The sequence below is a fragment of the Agelaius phoeniceus genome, chromosome W (assembly GCF_051311805.1).
Source record: "Agelaius phoeniceus isolate bAgePho1 chromosome W, bAgePho1.hap1, whole genome shotgun sequence".
Taxonomy (NCBI): domain Eukaryota; kingdom Metazoa; phylum Chordata; class Aves; order Passeriformes; family Icteridae; genus Agelaius; species Agelaius phoeniceus.
The window spans coordinates 1,772,568-1,793,683 of NC_135301.1; the positions used below are offsets into that span (position 1 = coordinate 1,772,568).

The 21,116-nt window shown below is 48.2% G+C and overlaps 1 protein-coding gene across 1 annotated transcript; it reads right to left on the reverse strand.

Annotated features, from left to right (window-relative positions):
• Positions 1-204: 204 nt before the first annotated feature.
• Positions 205-17,705, reverse strand: LOC143696572 (uncharacterized). The gene is made up of 11 exons (XM_077193143.1): positions 17,637-17,705; positions 14,284-14,397; positions 14,120-14,200; positions 11,027-11,105; positions 10,688-10,714; positions 9,329-9,421; positions 5,289-5,410; positions 2,525-3,166; positions 1,961-2,025; positions 1,277-1,340; positions 205-634 (listed from the first exon to the last, which is right to left on the reverse strand). Exons 1-11 carry the CDS (start codon positions 17,703-17,705, stop codon positions 518-520), a joined length of 1,473 nt encoding a protein of 490 aa, XP_077049258.1. The 3' UTR covers positions 205-517.
• Between the last annotated feature and the right edge of the window lie 3,411 nt (positions 17,706-21,116).

The window sequence follows — 21,116 nt, forward strand, 5'->3', positions numbered from 1 at the left end:
TCCCAGAGGTTCCAAAGAGTGAAATGCACGTTATTGTCCAAAGACGTAAAATCTTGCAAAATAACAAAACTACAATAGATCTAAACTACATGGCAAGAGTACAAGTGTTAACTTGAGGAGCTGGAACCATCCAGGTGAGCAACTGCTAACCGGATCCTCAACAGACTTTGAGGAACTCTTCAGGATACAGAAGGGTTTTCCCCAGCAATGTCACAGGCCGAGTTTTGATAGAAGTGCACTTGCCAGATGCTCAGAAACGTCACCCATCCTCCTCCGGGTGTCCTGAGAGAGCTGCGAATGGCTCTCACCTGGTTTGAGCTGGTTCTGTAAGGGCTCAGGCTGAATTTCACCAGATGCAACCAAACTGGGCAACACCCAGTGGGACAGAAGGAACCCAAAGCTTGTTTTACCCAAAGCTTGGGTAAGCAGAGCTCCAGCAAATACTGAGGAAACGATCAGAACAGGGTAACAAATAATAAACATACCTTTTTTAACTTGCCTTTTTTTTTTTTTTTTTTCAGATGAGCAAAACAATTAAGGAGAAGGTGAAAACCTCACCATGACTGAACATTTCATCACCTGTAAGCTGACCATCCTTAGCATAGAGGACTCCAAATTTAAAATTCACCGATCCCTGGAAAATAAAACCAAATATTATTTGGTAAACAGTCAAACAGAAGACATAAAAATTTGTTTCCTCTAATCTTTGCATACATCCTACACATTAGAACATACATTTTATACCATCTCCTAATACATAATGATTTACCTTTAAACTTTGATAGTATAGCATAAAATCATTAACTTAAATTGGTGATCTATTATTATTTAGTTGGTGCTTCAAGTTATTTTTGCTGTCAGGTTCAAAAAAACAGGACTTCTTTTTACTGTAACGAGCAATTGATTTAGAAGTCATCAAAAGCCCATCAAAATACAAAGCCGTATTCACCGGACGGGTCTGTGAGCAAGAAGTAGTCAGGCTTGTACTCACCTCTTGCCCTTCAAGAACCAATAAATCCTGTCAACAAAAACAGCATCTTTAGCCCCCTTCTATTAAAGATTCTACAAGGATGATGGTTTTATTGGTGTTTAGAAGTTTGGATTTGAAATGGCCAGTTCAATGGATAAAGAGACAGTTTAAGTAGTATTAGATTCTTATTATTATTATTCTTATTAGCTACTGGAAGAAACAAACCAGTAGGATCTATACTTAATTACTTCTATTTCCAGGAAATCATAAAGAAAAAGAACCAAACCAAAAAAAGTCACTTCCTACCTTTTGTATCTCAGGATGAAAAATGTCTCTTGGGCTCTTCTCCAGTTTCTCCAGACTCCTGGCACTGAAATGCAAATGAACGAGTGCTTTATAGGAGGGCAAGTGCACATTCCAACCCCGAACCCCCAACCGATGGCAGTTACAGCACTTACAAAATGAATCCTTCCCAGAGCCTCTGGGAAATGGAACGGTTTGTGCAACTGCCATTTCTTCCCCAAAATACTAACTCCCAACACTTCCTAAACTGAGTTTGCATTTTAAAAACAGAAATTAGGGAGACTCAGGGTGGAGATCAGGTTGAAATTGATTTCCTTCTAAAGCACAGGGGCTCTGTTCCATCACCCTTCACTTTGGCTCCACACGGAATCACGGGGAGCATTTTAGGAGGGCTCAAGAACCAATTCTATTTCTCTCTTTTTTCTAGTGCTCTCTCTTCCTAAATAATTCAAGGCACGTCAAATGAAAAAGGACAAGTTCAGCAGCAAATTCACACTTTTTCCCTTTGTCTGCTCAAGAACAGGCTTTAAAACCACTTCTTGCTGCCTTCAACGGTTAAGACTTGCAAAACGGTTTCGCAAGTTTGATAGGTTTATCATAAAAACCACAGAACGCAAGCTCTGAATGACAGGAAAAGGTACACAGGCAAATATCTCAGCTGATGGTGGCTTATTTGCAAACACAGACCTTAACGGAGATTGCACGGAGAATGTTTCAGTGGGACTCGAAGGGAAAAATATTTTCTGAGTACCCTGTAAACAAGAAAAGCTAGGATATATTACAGGACATACCCACGTGTTCTGCATATTCAAATAGGATTATCAATAAAAACATTTAAGAAGGAAGAAAACCAAGGTAATTTTACTCAGCTATATTTACTGCCGATTTAGAGGGAAAAAAAAAAAAAAAAAAAAGTGAACCAGAAACGCCTACAGTAGAACTTTAAACCAATTGCTTGGATAAAAGCAGCTCATGGAACATGAAGTAGAAAAAAAGCGAAACCAGTATCAGACCTGCCTATTTTCTTACCATTGCACAAGAAAATCCGACAAGCGGTAGAAAGTCACCGCCTAAAACCGATCCTAGGATGTAACCGAGAACAATTGAGGCATTTGCTAATCTAAACGGAAACCTTTTCCGGACCCTAGTGTCAAATCACACGTTTTGTCTCTCAGCAGCTCGAGGCTGGAGAGCATTTCCCCTGGGGGTCGGGAGGGCAGGGGCACAAGGGGCTGAGTTTGCCGATCGCACCTGTGCCATCAGAAGGATCCTGCCCGGCGCTCCTTGCGCTCGCCATTCTCCGGGCCATCGCTGTGTTTTACTGCTCAGCGATGCCGCTCCATCCGTTTGCGTGGAAGGAAGAGCCACGAGCACTGAGGCACTCAGCAGCCGTGTCATGCCAGCGATGTCGAGCGCTCTCTGCTCGCAAGGCTGAGCCCGCCGCGGAGCCGCCTCCGCAGCCGCTCGTCCGCCCCCGCCCGCAGCAGCGGCAGCGGCCCGAGGGAGACGGCTGCAGCTCGGCGGCTGCCGCGCCTCCGCCAGCCCGAGGGCAGCCGCCGCACAGTGACCGCGGCAGCGCCCGGCGCCGCTCGCCCGGGGCGGCTCCTGCAGCTCCCGGCCCGCGGCAGCAAAGCACCGCCTGGCGCTCCGCCATCGGCGGGCGGCAGCGCGCCCCGCCCGAGCTGAGCCCCCGCCACCGGGACCGCTGAGCGAGGCCGAGGCACCGGGCGGACGCCCCTTCCGCGCCGCTCGGCTCCGTGAGGGCGGCCGGAGGGAGGCTTCGCCCCTCCAGCGTCGCTGCCGCGGCTCCGTCCCGCGCGGCACAGGCGCCGGGAGCTCCCCGCGCCCAGCCCGCTCCCCCGGCACGCGGCCGCCTCGGCCCGCCAGCCACTCCTACGGCGCGTCGGCCGTTGCGTCAGACGCCGCGCTTTACGGCCGCAGGGCCTGCCGGGAGTTGTAGTCTCGGACTGACAGCCACCGCTCCGTTCTCCGCCACCGGGAGCTGCGCTCCCGCCAGGGGATCAAACGGCTCCTTCGCTCCTGGGCGCGGAAGCACCTTAGGCAGCACCGCCCCTCCCGAATGTCCTTTCTTTTCCACTCCAACTCTTTTTTTCACTCTGTTTTTCACCCCCTTTTCCACTTTCGCTCTTTCTTTTTCACTCTCACCCTTTTCCTTTTTCATTTTTTTTCTTCCTTTCTCTTCCTCCTTTTTTTTTTCTTCCTTTCCTGTTTCCTTTTCTTTCTTTCGCTCTTTCTTTCTGTCTTTCTCTATTTCTTTCTTTCTCTCGCTCTCTTCCTGTCTCTCTCTTTCTTTCTTTCTGTCTGTCTTTCTCTATTTCTTTCTCTCTCTCTTTCTTTCTTTCTCTCTTTCTCTCTGTCTCTCTTTCTTTCTCTCTATCTCTCTCTGTCTCTCTCTCTGTCTCTCTCTCTGTCTCTCTCTTTGTCTCTCTTTCTTTCTCTCTGTCTTTCTTTCTCTCTCTCTTTCTTTCTCTCTGTCTCTCTTTCTGTCTCTCTTTGTCTCTCTGTCTCTCTTTCTGTCTCTCTTTCCGTCTGTCTCTCTTTCTTTCTTTCTTTCTCTCTTTCTTTCTTTCTCTCTGTCTCTCTTTCTGTCTCTCTCTCTCTGTCTCTCTTTCTTTCTTTCTCTCTTTCTTTCTTTCTCTCTGTCTCTCTCTCTCTGTCTCTCTTTCTTTCTCTCTGTCTCTCTTTCTGTCTCTCTTTCACTCTGTCTCTCTTTCTTTCTTTCTTTCTTTCTTTCTTTCTTTCTTTCTCTCTTTCTCTCTTTCTCTCTTTCTCTCTCTCTTTCTTTCTTTCTCTCTGTCTCTCTTTCTGTCTCTGTCTGTCTCTCTTTCTGTCTCTCTCTCTCTTTCTTTCTTTCTCTCCGTCTCTCTTTCTGTCTCTCTCTCTGTCTCTCTCTCTGTCTCTCTCTCTCTTTCTTTCTTTCTCTCTGTCTCTCTTTCTGTCTCTCTCTCTGTCTCTTTCTTTCTTTCTCTCGCTCTCTTCCTGTCTCTCTCTCTCTTTCTTTCTTTCTGTCTTTCTCTATTTCTTTCTCTCTCTCTCTCTTTCTTTCTTTCTTTCTTTCTCTCTCTTTCTTTCTTTCTTTCTTTCTTTCTTTCTTTCTTTCTTTCTTTCTTTCTTTCTTTCTTTCTTTCTTTCTTTCTTTCTTTCTTTCTCTATTTCTTTCTCTCTCTCTTTCTCTTCCTGTCTCTCTCTTTCTTTCTTTCTTTCTTTCTTTCTTTCTCTATTTCTTTCTCTATTTCTTTCTCTCTCTCTTTCTCTTCCTGTCTCTCTCTTTCTTTCTTTCTTTCTTTCTTTCTCTATTTCTTTCTCTATTTCTTTCTCTCTCTCTTTCTCTTCCTGTCTCTCTCTCTCTTTCTTTCTTTCTCTCTCTATTTCTTTCTCTATTTCTTTCTCTATTTCTTTCTCTTGCTCTCTTTCTGTCTCTCTTTATTTCTTTCTCTCTCTCTTTCTTTCTTTCTTCCTTTCCTTTTTCCTTTTCTTTCTGTCTCTCTTTCTTTCTTTCTTTCTGTCTCTTCTTCTCTCTTTCTTTCTCTCTCTCTCTCTCTCTTTCTTTCGCTCTCTTTCTGTCTCTCTCTTTCTTTCTGTCTCTGTCTCTCTGTCTCTCTCTCTTTCTTTAATTCTTTCTCTCTTTCTTTCGCTGTATTTCTAATCTTGGCTTTCCATTCTAGCTTTAGAATAAAAAAAAGCAGCAGTAGAAACGTTCAGGCGACTGGGGAGTGCAAAAAACCCCAAAACGGCAATGATTTTAGGAAAACTATTTCCTCCATGGGAGCCTGAAATTTTCTACAGCTGCAGGTAACATAGAGCTTTTATTTCTTCTTCTATATAGATTATACTTTATACTCTATTTATACATCGCCCCCTGCCGTCTGCATGGGCGCACTGCAGGCAGAGCGCCCCCTGCCGTCTGCTTTGTCGCACTGCAGGCAGAGCGCCCCCTGCCGTTTGCTTTGGCGCACTACAGGCACAGCGCCCCCTGCCGTCTGCATGGGCGCACTGCAGGCAGAGTGCCGCCTAATGACGTCAGCCCGTCGACACGGCGCCCCGACCAGGACACGCCCACTCGGGCGGCCGTTGCCATCTTGTACGGCACCCCGTGTCGGCCAGGGTGCCGCCAGCCTGTACGGCACAATTTTACGGCAGTCGCGCTTTACGGCACATTTTGCGACAGTCGCAGTTTGCGGCAGTTTTACGACAGTCGCGCTTTACGGCAGTTTTGCGACAGCCGCGCTTTACGGCACCTTTTGCGACAGCCGCGCTTTACGGCATCTTTTGCGACAGTCGCGCTTTGCGGCAGCTTTACGACAGCCGCGCTTTACGGCACCTTTTGCGACAGTCGCGCTTTGCGGCACCTTTTGCGACAGTCGCGCTTTGCGGCAGCTTTACGACAGTCGCGCTTTACGACACCTTTTGCGACAGTCGCGCTTTGCGGCTGTTTTACGACAGTCGCGCTTTACGGCACCTTTTGCGACAGCCGCGCTTTACGGCATCTTTTGCGACAGTCGCGCTTTGCGGCAGTTTTACGACAGTCGCGCTTTACGGCATCTGTTGCGACAGTCGTGCTTTACGGCACCTTTTGCGACAGCCGCGCTTTACGGCATCTTTTGCGACAGTCGCGCTTTGCGGCAGTTTTACGACAGTCGCGCTTTACGGCAGTTTTGCGACAGCCGCGCTTTACGACACCTTTTGCGACAGTCGCGCTTTACGGCACCTTTTGCGACAGTCGCGCTTTACGGCACCTTTTGCGACAGCCGCGCTTTGCGGCAGTTTTACGACAGTCGCGCTTTACGGCATCTGTTGCGACAGTCGTGCTTTACGGCAGTTTTGCGACAGTCGCGCTTTACGGCGCCTTTTGCGACAGTCGCGCTTTACGGCACCTTTTGCGACAGCCGCGCTTTACGGCACCTTTTGCGACAGTCGCGCTTAATGGCATTACCCTTTATGGAACTTTTATGGTACTTTACAGCACTTTACGGTTTTTATTTTGTTTCTAATCTATTTTTATTTTTTTTAAATTTTTTTTTTTACTTAATGTTTATTTTTAATTTTTCAAGCTTTTATTTTTCTAATTCTATTTTTTATTTACTTATTATTTTTCATTTTTCTATTTCTAAAGCTTTTTTTTTTTAATTTTATTTTTTATTTAATTTTTATTTTTTCTATTTCTAAAGCTTTTTTTTTTAATTTAATTCTTTAAAAGTTTTTCTATTTTTAGGGCTTTAATTTTATTTTTTAATTTTATTTTTCAATTTTTAAAACACTTATTTTATTTTTCTAGTTATATTTTTTATTTAATTTTTATTTTTAATTTTTATATTTATAAGGAATTTATTTTATTTTTTTATTTTATTTTTGATTAAATTTATATTTTTTTCTATTTTTAAAGTTTTTATTTTTTTTTTTATGTAGTGCTGCCCAGACCAACTCAAGCTGGTGATTGTGGTGGTGTTTGAGGGTCTTGCATTACGGCACTACCTTTTATGGAACTCTTACAGCACTTCACAGTTTTTATTTTGTTTTCCATTTATTTTAAATTAATTTTGTTTTTTTACTTTTATTTAATTTTTATTTTTAATTTTTCTATTTTTAAAGCATTTTTATTTTAGTTTTTAATTTTATTTTTATTTACTTATTATTTTTAATTTTTCTATATTTAACGTTTTTATTTTTTATTTTTTAAATTTACTTACTATTTTTAATTTTTCTATTTCTAAAGATTTTTATTTTTTATTTTTAGAGCTTTAATTTTATTTTTTAATTTTATTTTTTATTTTTCTATTTTTAAAGCTTTTATTTTATTTTTCTAATTTTATTTTTTATTTATTTTTTATTTTTAATTTTTCTATTTTTAAAGGTTTTTATTTTTTTTTTATTCAGTGCTGCCCAGACCAACTCAAGCTGGTGATTGTGGTGGTGTTTGAGGGTCTTGCATTACGGCACTACCTTCTATGGAACTCTTACAGCACTTTACAGCACTTTACAGTTTTTGTTTTTTTTTTCATTTATTTTAAATTAATTTTGTTTTTTTACTTTTATTTAATTTTTATTTTTAATTTTTCTATTTTTAAAGCATTTTATTACATTTCATTTGGTGCTGCCCAAACCTGCTGTAGTGCATTTTTATACTTTATAATACTTTGAAGTCATTTTGTTTTGTATCCCCATCTTTTTCCCAAATGGTTTATCCCAAACTGTACCCCCCTCCTTCTCCCTGTGTTATCCCTCTCCCGGGATGAGATCATCCCCAAACCCCGACCCTGGCTCTCTGTCAATCACTCAGCCTCCCATCCCCTCCATGCAGAAGTTTCGGTCCAAGTCGTCCAGTGATCAGCCAGAGGCCAGGGGTCAGCCCCCCGAGCCTTGCCCCATACGCTGTCCTGTATGTCTATGCCCCAGCATCCATCCCTTAGGGTCACTTAATGGTTGGTAAAATGTTATCTACTTTGGGTTTCCACCTCCCTTTAAATGTAACCTTGGCACATCTCCCTGGGGCTCGTGGCAGGAGGCCCCTGAGGTGCAGGAGCTCCTTTGGGACTCCTAATAAAACCTTGGATTAACCCCTGCTAAGAGTCGGCCCTTTATCATCTACCGCTGTCTCTGGTGTCTCTTGTGCTGCACAGGGGCCCAGCCCAGGTGCCCTCAGCACCCTCGGGGCACAGAGAGTGTCTCCCTGCCAGCCCAGGTGCCCTCAGCACCCTCGGGGCACAGACAGAGAGTGTCTCCCTGCCAGCCCAGGTGCCCTCAGCACCCTCGGGGCACAGACAGAGAGTGTCTCCCCCCAGCCCAGGTGCCCTCAGTTCCCTCGGGGCACACACAGAGAGTGTCTCCCCCCAGCCCAGGTGCCCTCAGCACCCTCGGGGCACAGACAGTGTCTCCCCGCTCTCGGCCGTGTCAGGGCTGCCCCCCGGTGTCTGCCGACTCGGGACCGGCCGAGGGTTACTGGGAGGCTCACACAAACCCGCTCGGCCGCTGATTGTGGCGGTGTTTGAGGGTCCCCAGGACGAGGGAAGAGACGAGAATCTTGACTCCACCTCTCAGAAGGCTGAAATATTATTTTATGATCTCTATTATATTAAAAGAAAATGAGATAGTAGAACTATACTAAAAGAGCAAGGAGACATCAGAAAGCTGGAAAGGAATGAATAATAAAAACCTGGGACTGCTCACAGCCCCGACACAGCTGGACCATGATTGGTCATCAAGTAGACACTGCACAGGAGACCAATCCAAGATGCCCCTGTTGCTAAACCATCTCCAGCCCACACTCCACAGCCAGCAGATCGTTATTGGTTCCATTTCTGTTCTGAGGCTTCTCAGGAGAAAAATCCCAGCAAAAGGATTTTCATCAAACACGTCAGTGCCAGGTGATGGCACAGGCAGCATCGGCCGGCCGAGGTCACTGTGTCATCCCTGCCAGCCCAGGTGTCACAGCAAGGAGGAGAGAGTTCACCCTGTGCTCACCCTGCAATACAGAGCAATACAACACAACACACATATTAACACAAGATGATAACCTTTTTCTATTTTCTTTACATGTGGATTTATTGTTACAGGAAACCCAAAACAACAAAAGCACGCAAAAAACAACACTCATCTACAATTAACACCCCCTTCAGATGACACACGAAGTCACCATCCCTCTCATCACAACTGCTAAATTACACCCCAGCAATCATTGGTCCTCGGGAACGTGGTTCCCGGGAGCCTCAAAAAAATCTTCCTGCCTGACAAAAACCCCGGTCCCTGGACAGTCCGCGCCCAAACTCTGGTGATGAACATCACCTCACAGACCGACCGGGACCGAGAAAAAAAAAACAGCCGGGGGGGGGGGGAACCCAGCTGGGGATTTTTTATTCTAAATTTGAAAATGAGTTGAAAAACTTGAAAAGCAAAAGTCACACACACAAGGTTAAATCCAGTAATCCAGTCGGCATGCGCTGACACATGCAGAGATGAGCAGACGCAGACAGACACAGACACATGCTCTCACACACGCTCACACGCTCTTCCCACTTACACACTCGCTGTGGCCCTTACTCGAGACGCTGAAGAACGTGCTGCCACACATCTTCTGGCTGCGCTCCTTGACGTCAGTTGGTAGGTTCTGGGGAAATCGGTAGCCTCGGGGACCTGTGAGACGACAGGAAGCGGTCAACGAGTGGCTATCTGACAGCTAGGACTTGTCTCCACTCTGGACCAATAAGTTTTCTACCCAAAATCCCATAAAAGACAGATGAACAGTAAAGTTTTTATAACTCTTCTACCTGACTGTGACTACGTGCCCGGGCAGGGCAGCTCCAACCATAAGTGGTACAATATAAGTACACACAACAATCTAAGTCGATGCATACAGTGCAAGTGTACATAGAGGGTAGGTACATACAGTATAAGCCAGCACAGGTACACACAATATAAGCCAGGACTTGAGATAACTCGCTGGAAGATGAATTCTTGAGTCCTATACCCTTGAGAAGATGGAACCTATAGAAGTACTGCAGTCACATGAGGAGGGTGCAAGACACTCCCTCTAGCAGTCCAAGAAAATGGCATGGAAAAAAAGGCACTACCAAAGCTGGTAGTGAGAAGGAAGATGGATGAGAACATCTTGTCTGTTTGAGACATTCCTGTCTCAAAGAGTAAAAATGTAAAGATGCCAGAATAAGGGATATCCAGAAAGGAATGTGAGTAGAATACAGCCTAGATGGCACAGAATAGTGCCGATAAAGCATTGAGACGTAACAAAGGCCTATGACGTGGAAGACAACGGACACAGACACGGACAACACAGACACGGACAACATAGACACAGAGACAAGTGGCAACTGCCTGGCACTGTCCCCTTAGGCACCCGAGATGCCTAGCGCAAGATGTGCCAGAGGCTGATGATGCCAAAGGAGAGGAAGCCCTATGACGATAGCATGTGATGATGAAATGTAACTCGTTAAAAGAAGTTAGTGCCAAAGCAGTTAAGAGGATGCTCGAGAGGCTCAGCGAGCCTAGAGAAGGAAGCCGACGGCCGGGTGACCGTGGCTGTAGCTCCGGACGTGAAGGCGAGCTCCTCGGGGGAATGATCCGTGACGACGTCGGGCCGAGGAAGGCGGACAACGCAAAGTTCACGAGAATGCTGAGATGGGTCGGAACTGCCCTGCCCAGCAAAGGCTCTGGTCAGGCTGAGGAGAAACCCTCTCCCTTTTCTTCCAGAGAGCTGGTCCCACTACAGACCTCTCCGCTAAGCTGACATCAAATTGCCCTCTGTGATAGTAAAGGTTTTTCCCCTTCTCCCAACTGCTGGCCCCGACACTTAGCTTTTGGAAAAGGAGCAGACAAAATCCATCCTCGGTCGGACGTGGATGGTGAAATGTGCTCCGTGTGTGCCTCGGTGCTGTCGTTTCCAACCTTTGGCTACGAGGCTCCTCAGGGTACCTAAGACAAAACAGAAAAGGTGACTATTGCCGTCAAAAACAGTAATCCCCAGGGCTCCTCCGCACCCCTGCCCCGGCCCACCTCAAATCTTGATTTGACTCCAGAGGGTGCCCAGAAGATACCTGCAAAAAGAATAGGTACACACTTAGCATGCTGCTGTGTAACACTCACCTGTGAGTCAGCCTGCCTAAACACCGACTCACCTGCCCTCCTCTGTTCCTTGGCATGCCTAGGGCAGCGACAGCACCTGCAAAGAAACAAAGCAGAAAAGCATGCTGAGACACTGTGAAAACACAACCTCCCAAATCTGACAAGGATGCCACACTGATACCTTAAGCTGCACACAGCTGGAATGGGCATGCCCGGCCAGGATAGACGGCAAGTGGACCACCTAAAATAAAAAGTGGAGATGCTAAGAGCTGCACCAGAAACTGAGACATCAGCAAAAACAACTGCTTCTGTACACTACTCAATGCTCACCTCGCCCACTCGGCCTTGACTTCCTAAAAAGAGAGCCATCATTTATGCTCTCTCTACAGAGACAAACAGTGACTGACCTGCTCGGGGGAATCCCCTCACCCGGGATGGGGGGCTCTGCCCTGGATTTCATCCTTCTGCACCTGAAAGAAAGGACAAAAATCAAGAGCTGCAGGATAACTTAAGAGCTCCAGACATCTTGTGCCCATCTGCAAATCCCACCTAGAGTCCAACGACACCCCACATTACAAACATCAAGTCCCCGGGACTTCTCCTATTGCACCAGGCTATGCAGCAAGGCAGAGCAGCTCCAGCACCAATGTGTGCAGACACCCGTGACACAGGACAGGACAAACAACGGGGACACAACAGGAACAGAAATCTCTGGGTAAGGAAAATGACAGCGAGCACCAAGAGGATGCAAAATTAGAGGACCGAGGTGAAACTGATGGCAGGCTGATGAAGTTCAGAGAACCCTGGAGGAACAAGATGCTAACTGAATGATTTATTCCAAGAACTGCAAAGATGGATGCCCGAGAATCCTACGGTCAGAAGCCTCTACCTGTCCCCACATTCTTACAAGTCCTAATCCATCATAACAGAACTTTGCAGGGTGCAGCTGTCCATACAGCTCAGAACAAGACCTGAAAAGACATCTGACCGGATGCTTCGAAAAAGAGTTGCCATTCTGATACCTGTCTGAGCTGCCGAGTTAAAAGTTCCATGGCATCGGTGCCAGGGCAAGGAACGCTGAGAGTACAGATACTAAGACTGGTGCCAAGGTTTCTGACAGGCCCCTCAAAGGGCTATGATAAAAGACATGAGATATCCAACAACACATAATACACAAAAGACAAGTGACACAATACACACTGGGACTGCTCTGCCCCGCTCACCTCAGCACTGGGATCAAAAGTGAGATTTTGCTTTTATGGGGCCTAAGGGGCCACTTCATGGACACCCCCCCACCTCCAAAGCTACTCACCTCCAAAGCAGACTCAAATCCCCCCCTCCCAGTAATTCCCAACCCAGCACCCTGCTTTCATCCCCCCTGGGGGTCGTGGCCCTCTACTTCTCTCTCAGACATCTGGGGATGCCGGTCTCAGGTGCAAAGAAAGGCCACCTCGTCAGCCGGGAAGGTCCTGCTGGCACCGGGCTGGTGTCTCTTCGACAGCTGTATTAAAGAAAACCAAACATCAATGCCTGATCGTGGCACCACATCGGCCAAAACCCCACAAGTCTGCTCCTCACCCTTCTCTTAAGAACGCTCAGCTGCTTGGGCCGCACGCTTCGGGCACACTCAGAGACCGAGGCCGTTGCCACAGGGGACGCCTGGGTTAAGAGGAGATGAGGTGATCTGGCACGGCTGAAACCTGAGTGGACCCTCGCTCCTCCCCCCTACATCCCTGACTCACCACAACTCCTGGGCAGCTGCCGGAGGCCACCTGGATGGCACCTTTAAATAGAAAAGTTCAGGGTTTCATCACCAAGTCCTGTAATACATCCACAGGGCTCACATTTGCAGGAAACCCGGTGCATCGGCCGGCTGGTGACAGGGGCTTGGCATACTCCGAGTGGATTGCCTAAAGTACACAAACAAGAACGGAAGCTTAGAGCTGCACCAGAAATTGAGACCTGAGCAATAACAACTACTTCTCTCCACTGCTCACCTTGACTGCTGGTATCCACATTTACTTCCTAAAAAGAAAGACAAAGAACAGTGCTGTAACAGAGTCACCATGTACACTTCTGGTGCAGAGACAAACGGTGCCTCACCTGCACGGGGGAAACCCCTCACCCGGGATGGGGCCCCATTTAATCCATCTGAATCTGAAAAAAAAGTTAGGACAAAACTCAAACTGTTGCAGGATAATTTAAGAGCTCCAGACGTCTTGTGTCCATCTACAAATCCCATCTAGAGTCCCACTACACCCCACATTACAAACTCCCAGGGACTTCTCCTACTGCACCAGGCTATGTGGCAGGGCAGAGCAGCTCCGGCACAAATGTGTGTGCTGACACCCGTGACACGGGACAGGACGTGACAGACAGGGGGGACACAACAGGAACAGAAAGCTCCTGGCAAGGAAAGTGGCTGCAAGGACTCAGAGAATGCAAAAGGAGATGACCAAGATGAGACAGATGGCAAACTGATGAGGCTCAGAGAACCCTAGAGGAAGATGCTGGCTGAATGATTTATTCCAAGAACTGCAAAGATGGATACCCAGGAATCCTACGGTCAGAATCCTCACCCTAACCTCTCATTCTTACAAAGCCTAATCCGTTGAAATGGAGCATTGCGGAGCACGGCTGTCCGTGCAGCTCAGAACAAGACCTGAAAAGCCACCTGACTGGATGCTTCCAAAGAGAGATGCAATTCTGATGCCTGTCGGAGCTCCTGAGTCAAAGGTTCCATGGCCTGGGCACCAGGCTGAGGAACACTGAGATCACAGATTCTAAGAATGGTGCCAAGGTTTCTGACAGGCCCTTCACAGGGCTAAGATAAGAGACATGAGATACCCAAACATCACATAATACACAAAAGACAAGGGACACGATACACACCGGGACTGCTCTGCCCTGCACACCTCAGCACTGTGATCAAAAGTGAGACTTTCCTTTTACGTGGCCTAAGGGGCCACATCTTGGCTACCCTCATCTCCAGAGACAACTCAACCCCCTCCCCCCCAGGAGCCCCAACCCAGCACCCTGCTTTCATCCCCTCTGTGGGTCGTAGCCCTTGACTTATCTCTTGGACATATGGAAATCCCAGTCCATGTCAGGTGCGAAGGAAGGCCGCCTTGTCAGCTGGGAAGGTCCTGCTGGCACCGGGCCGTTGTCTCTTAGACAGCTATATCAAAGGAAACCAAACATCAATGCCTGATCCTGGCACCACATTGGCCAAAACCCCACAAGTCTGCTACTCACCCTTCTCCTAAGAAGGCCCGGCTCTTCGGGTCGCACGCTCCGGCCGCGCTCGGAGGCCGATGCCATCGTCGTGGGGTGCGCCTGGGTTAAGTGGACAGGAGGTGACGTGGCATTGCTGAAACCTGAGTGGACACTCGCTCCTCCCCCCTACATCCCTGACTCACCACAACTCCTCGGCGGTTCCTGACGGCTGCCCGGAACGCGGGGCTCGCGAGAGCGGCAAACCCGATCTGGCGGCCCGTTGGGGATGGGAGCTTGGCATGCTCCGAGCAGATGGCCTAAGGCACAAAAATGAGAATGGAGACTTAGACTTGCCCCAGGAATTGAGACCTCAGCAACAAGAAAGGCTACTGCTCGCCTTACCCTCTTGAACTTGACTGCTGAGATCCTGCTATACTTGCTAAAAATAAAGACAAAGAACAGCGCTGTAACAGGGTCACACTTGACACATCCCCTGCACAGACAAATGGTGACTGACCCGCTATGGGGAACCCCCTCACCCGGGATGGGGTGCTCTGCCATGGATGCAATGCATCTGCACCTGCAAGAGAGTTAGAACATATGTCAAACACCTGCAGGATGACTCAAAAGCTGCAAACACCTTATATCAATCTAGGAACAGCATCTAGAGTCCAAGTACACCCCACATGAAAAATTTCAACTCCCCAGGGCTTGTCCTATTACAAAAGGCTATGCAGCAGGGCAGAGCAGCTCCGGCACAAATATGTGCAGACACCCGTGACACAGGACAGACAGGACACAACAAACAATGGGCACACAACACAGACAGAAATCTCTTGGCAAAAAGGATTACTGCGAGCAACGAGAGCATGCCAAATGAGATGACTGAGGTGAGACTGATGGCAAGCTGATGTGGCTCAGAAAACACTGATGGAAGAAGATGCTAACTGAATGATTTATTCCAAGAACCTGCAAAGATGGATGCCCGAGAATCAGACCGGTCAGAAGCCTCCACCGGTCCTCACATTCTTTCAAGTCCTAATCTGCCATAATGGATCCTGGCAGGGCATAGCTGTCCATACAGCTCAGAACAAGACCTGAAAAGACATCTGACTGGATGCTTCCAAAGAGAGATGCAATTCTGATACATGTCTGAGCTCCCCAGGCAAAGGTTGTAAGGCATGGGTGCCAGGCCAAGAAATGCAGAGATCACAGACGATAAGAACAATGCCAAGGTTTCTGACAGGACCCTGAAAAGGCTAAGGTAAGAGACATGAGATACCCAAACAACACATAATGCACAATAGACAAGGGACACAATACACACCGGGACCGCTCTGCCCAGCGCACCTCAGCACTGGGATCAAAAGTGAGATTTTGCTTTTATGGGGCCTAAGGGGCCACTTCATGGACACCCCCCCACCTCCAAAGGGGACTCAAAAACCCGTCGCAGTATTTCCCAAACCAGCACCCTGCTTTCATCCCCCCTGGGGGACATAGCCCTCTACTTCTCTCTCAGACATCTGGGGATGCCGGTCTCAGGTGCAAAGAAAGGCCACCTCGTCAGCCGGGAAGGTCCTGCTGGCACCGGGCTGGTGTCTCTTCGACAGCTGTATTAAAGAAAACCAAACATCAATGCCTGATCGTGGCACCACATCGGCCAAAACCCCACAAGTCTGCTCCTCACCCTTCTCTTAAGAACGCTCAGCTGCTTGGGCCGCACGCTTCGGGCACACTCAGAGACCGAGGCCGTTGCCACAGGGGACGCCTGGGTTAAGAGGAGATGAGGTGATTTGGCACGGCTGAAACCTGAGTGGACCCTCGCTCCTCCCCCCTACATCCCTGACTCACCACAACTCCTGGGCAGCTGCCGGAGGCCACCCGGATGGCACCTTTAAATAGAAAAGTTTAGGGCTTCATCACCAAGTCCTGTAATACATCCACAGGCTTCACATTTGCAGGAAACCCGGAGCATCGGCCGGCTGGTGACGGGGGCTTGGCATACTCCGAGTGGATTGCCTAAAGTACACAAACGAGAATGGAAGCTTAGAGCTGCACCAGAAATTGAGACCTGAGCAATAACAACTACTTCTCTCCACTGCTCACCTTGACTGCTGGTATCCACATTTACTTCCTAAAAAGAAAGACAAAGAACAGTGCTGTAACAGAGTCACCATATACACTTCTGCTGCAGAGACAAACGGGGCCTCACCTGCACGGGGGAAACCCCTCACCCGGGATGGGGCCCTCTGGCACACATTTAATCCATCTGAATCTGAAAAAAAAGTTAGGACAAAACTCAAACTGTTGCAGGATAATTTAAGAGCTCCAGACGTCTTGTGTCCATCTACAAATCCCATCTAGAGTCCCACTACACCCCACATTACAAACTCCCAGGGACTTCTCCTACTGCACCAGGCTATGTGGCAGGGCAGAGCAGCTCCGGCACAAATGTGTGTGCTGACACCCGTGACACGGGACGGGACGTGACAGACAGGGGGGACACAACAGGAACAGAAATCTCCTGGCAAGGAAAGTGGCTGCAAGGACTGAGAGAATGCAAAAGGAGATGACCGAGGTGAGACTGATGGCAAACTGATGAGGCTCAGAGAACCCTGGAGGAAGATGCTGGCTGAAAGATTTATTCCAAGAACTGCAAAGATGGACACCCAGGAATCCTACGGTCAGAATCCTCTCCCTAACCTCGCATTCTTACAAAGCCTAATCCGTCATAACGGAGCACTGAGGAGCACGGCTGTCCGTGCAGCTCAGAACAAGACCTGACAAGCCACCTGACTGGATGCTTCCAAAGAGAGATGCAATTCTGATGCCTGTCTGAGCTCCCGAGTCAAAAGGTCAATGGCCTGGGTACCAGGCCAAGGAATGCAGAGATTACAGATGCTAACAATGATGCCAGGGTTTCTGCTAGGCTCCTCAAAGGCCTAAGGTAAAGGACATGACACATCCAACCACACAGAACACACAATAGACAAATGACACAGTACACACCGGCACTGCTCTGCCCTGCGCACCTCAGCACTGTGATCAAAAGTGAGACTTTGCTTTTATTTCCCCCCCAGGCCTAAGGGGCCGCTTCGTGCACACCCCCGTCTCCAAAGTGGACTCAAAAACCCCTCCCGGTGGGTCCCTGCCCTGCGCCCTGGTTTCATCCCCTCTGTGGGTCGTGGCCCTCTACTTATCTCTCAGACATCTGGGGATGCCGGTCTGTGTCAGGTGCAAAGGAAGGCTGCCTCGACAGCTGGGAAGGTCCTGCTGGCACTCTTGTTCAACAACTTCCTGTTGTTTCTTCATCTGCTCCAATAAAGTAAACAAAATATCAATGCATAACCTCAGCAGCACATTGGCCAAAACCCAACAATTCTGCCACTCACTCTTTTCCCAAGAATGCCCGGCTCCTGGGGCCGCACGCTTCAGCCGCACTCGGAGGCTGACGCCATCGTCGTGGGGCACGCCTGGGCTAAGAGGAGACGAGGTGATGTGGCGCTGCTGAAACCTGAGCGGAGCCTCGCTCCTCCTCCCTACTTCCCTGACTCACCGCAACTCCTCGGCCATTGCTGAAGGCTACCCTGGTGACACCTTTAAACAGAAAAGGCAGAGGCTTCATCGCCGAGTCCCGGGATTCTTCCCCAGGGCTCGGGAGAGCGGCAAACCCAGCGCGTCGGCCGGTTGGTGACTGGGGCTTGGCGTACTCCGAGTGGATTGCCTGAAGCGCAGAAACAGGAACGGATGCTTAGAGCTGCACCGCAAAGTGAGACTGGAGCAATAACAACTAACTGCTTCTGTACGCTACTCAATGCTCACCTTGCCCATCTCACCTTGCCTGCTGATGTCCAGCTTCCTAAAAAGGAAAAGAACAGAGCTGTAACAGAGTCACACTTGACACTCCCCCTGCAGAGACAAACGGTGACTGACCTGCTCAGGGGAACCTCCTCACTCGGGATGGGCGGATGGATTTTGCCCTGGATTTTATCCTTCTGCATCTGAAAGAAAGCGAGGACAAACGTCAAAGGGCTGCAAGATATCTTCACAGCTCCAAACATCTTCTGTCTATCTAGGAATATCATCTAGAGTCTGGCCACACCCCACAAACTGCGTGTCCCTGAGCCTTGTCCTGTTGCAGCAGCCTCTGCAGCAGGGCAGAGCAGCTCCGGCACAAATATGTGCAGACACCCGTGACACAGAACGTGACCAACAGGGGGACGTTAAACACGACACATTATGCTTGTGGTGAGGGCCTCGAGGGGAAAAGGCAAAAGGGACCCCAAAGACACAGTAGGTAACACGGTACACCCGACAACACGACGTGGACCGGAACTGCTCTGCCCTGCCCGCCTGCACGCTGCCATCAAATGTGGAGTCTCTCCCCTTAGCTGTCCTAAGAGGCCCCTTGGAGAAGATTGCTTTTCCCTCTGCTAATTTTTCAATCTGTCCCAGGAACTCCCAACCCGCTGCTCTCCCTTCTCCAGGCCGTGACCCAGACTTATCTTTTGGATGATCAGTGATGTGAATCCACGTTGCACCTGAAATGAGTCTGCCTCGGAGGGCCCTGTGATCGCCTGTTAGCCTCTCGGTCAGCTACAATAAAGAAAACCAAAACCAACGTATGAGTTCAGAGTTATGTGGGCCAAATCCCAGCAAGTCAGCTACTTGCCCTCTCCTGAGTGTGCCTGGCTCCTTCAGGCTCCACCTTCATCCTGATTCCAAGGCTGTGGGCATTATTATGAGTGACACCTGGGTTAGAGAAAAGCAAAGTTCAATGGCATTCCTGTGAGTGCAGTGGACCTTGTGTGAGGAAGACATGGGAATGCCTCTGCTGTGCTTCTGAAAAGCCCTGTGTGGGGGGCCCTCAAATAAACACCCTTTCTCACCCTGCTGCCTGCAAACCCCCCTGCCCCCCAATAACTCCTAACTGGACACCTGCTCACCCTCCCTCTCCCAGTCACAACCCTCAACTCACCTGAAGCCTCCATCTCAAACATCATTTTTGACACTGGGCAGATGCCTCCTGTGACATGATCAATCTGCTGAAAGAAGTGCTGTGCTGGACACAACCTGGGATCTCTGGAAGCTGTACACCTCCTAAAAACAATAAAAACACAAAACAAGAACAAAACCAGAAATTGCAAATGCACTTTATCACCCCTAAACACAAAATCTGACATTGTCACCTTAAATACTCCCTGTATTCCATGCCATTTTCTTCACAGGATCTTCCAAGCCTCTATTGCTTTAGATGCCCAGAAACACCTGCTGAAAGCAAGCTGAGATAAGCTGAAAGAGCCTCGTCACTGAAATGACAGGAGAGCCCTCACCCCAGCACACCCCAGAGAGCAAATGAAACCCCTCAGCAAAGGCTGGGGTTAATATACCCCTGATGGTGCCCGCCTCCCATTCCCATGATGCCTGGGAAAAGGGAGGGGGCTAATCCCACCAAATATAAAAGCCCTCAGAGCAGCTGCAGCTGTTTGGCTCCTCTGATTCAAATCCAAAGGGAGTAAAGGTCTTGTTATAGAAGAAAGCTCTTCAGAAAAATAACAGCGCTTTCTTTTTTGACACAACTACTTGGAGCAGAACAACAGAAAAATGGTAAGACATAAAGCATTGTGTTTAGGTAGCATACCTAGATAAATTGGGTAATTTGCTGTTAACTTACTTAATTAATCTGTGTTTAACAAAAGCCATCTAATAAATTAACACCCAGAACTTCAGCAGCCCAGCTGGCCCTACCAAATCTCTCTGTTGATACATGCAGTAAATAAAACCAAAATCCCAGGAATACCTATCAGAAGTCTAGGAAAGAAACCTCTTGAAATTAATCCTACCTCAAATACAAACCAACCTGTCCAGAAAGTTAGCTTCACTCAAAAAACTATTTACACAGAGTTAATAAGACCAAGAAATAAAACAACACACCATCTACCACCAACAAATACAACAATGAAGGAGAAAAACCCATGTTTTTTTCTTTTTTTTATTTCAACTAACTTCCTTTATTAGCTAGAACCAAAGATTTTGCCAGGGCTGTAAAAAAAACCAACAACTTCTTTTTCTTCTTCTCCTTCTGAAACGTCCCTTCTCCTTTCCAAATTCCTTACAACTTCTGAGTTTCAATCCAAGCCAAAAGCAAAATTCGTGCACTTGTGAGTCCGGTGCTCCTGTCAGGTTCTCTGTCTCACTCCACATCTTCTTACACTTTCAGTCTGAACGCTGTCCTGCCCTGATGAGTTTGACAGAAGCATTGGCACATGTTAAGAGAGCATTTCCCTGCCTCCCTCCCTCCCTCCCTCCCCAGAGCTGGTTTCCTTAGCGCATTTCAATCGATCCTGAGCCCGCAATGATGCGCGCTCACCTCAAGGCTCACAGCAAGCACGCAGCAGCTCAGGCTGACTTGGCTCCAGGGCTCTGTGCTTGGATAGCTGAGAAAACTTCCGATGAGCCTCTGTTCCAAGACATTGGAATGCAATTTCCCTGTGCATTTGGTGGCAGCTTTGGGTCCCTCTGGGGGACGGCACCCAGCGTGACCCCCGCCCCTCGCCCGCCCCCCACCTGCTCCTGCACCGCCGTGGGGCTCCCTCTCCCGGGCACCTTGGGGTGCCCCCAACGGCATCAGAGCCCCGAGCCCTCACCCCCCCTTTCCCTGACCCCCAAAGAAGGCTCCGAACGAGTCCGACTGCCCTGGACAGCAGCGCAGCGCTTCCCCCAAGCCCTTCCCCAGATGATGAAATCTCCAAGTGATTCAATCTCTCCTAGGAAAATTCAGTCAAGGGTTTAATATCTGAAAGCTTTACTCTCAAGAAGAATCATTTAAATTTGCCATCCTTGACAGGAGTTGTGATTGTGAGACCAAGTAGAGGAAGTCATGCTGCGGAACAATAAAATGATTTAAATATGAACTGGTTCAAGCCTGAACTGACACTTTGAATGTTCCTGTCTCTCTGCTAAAAAAATTGGGTGTAAGAGAGGGGTTTAACTTTGTTCATTGCTAAATACACAGAAATCTAACATTGAAGTGCCT

Bases quoted from the DNA above. Each gene is read 5' to 3' on its own strand.
- LOC143696572 (XM_077193143.1), bottom strand. From the start codon at position 17,705: ATGAAGCCTCTGCCTTTTCTGTTTAAAGGTGTCACCAGGGTAGCCTTC. The intron at 11,106-14,119 runs GTGAGTAGCAGA...TTTTTATTTTAG, and splicing joins CGGGCCTTCTTAGGAGAAGG to GTGGTCCACTTGCCGTCTAT. The intron at 10,715-11,026 runs GTCAGATTTGGG...GTTTTGTCTTAG, and splicing joins GGTATCAGTGTGGCATCCTT to GTACCCTGAGGAGCCTCGTA.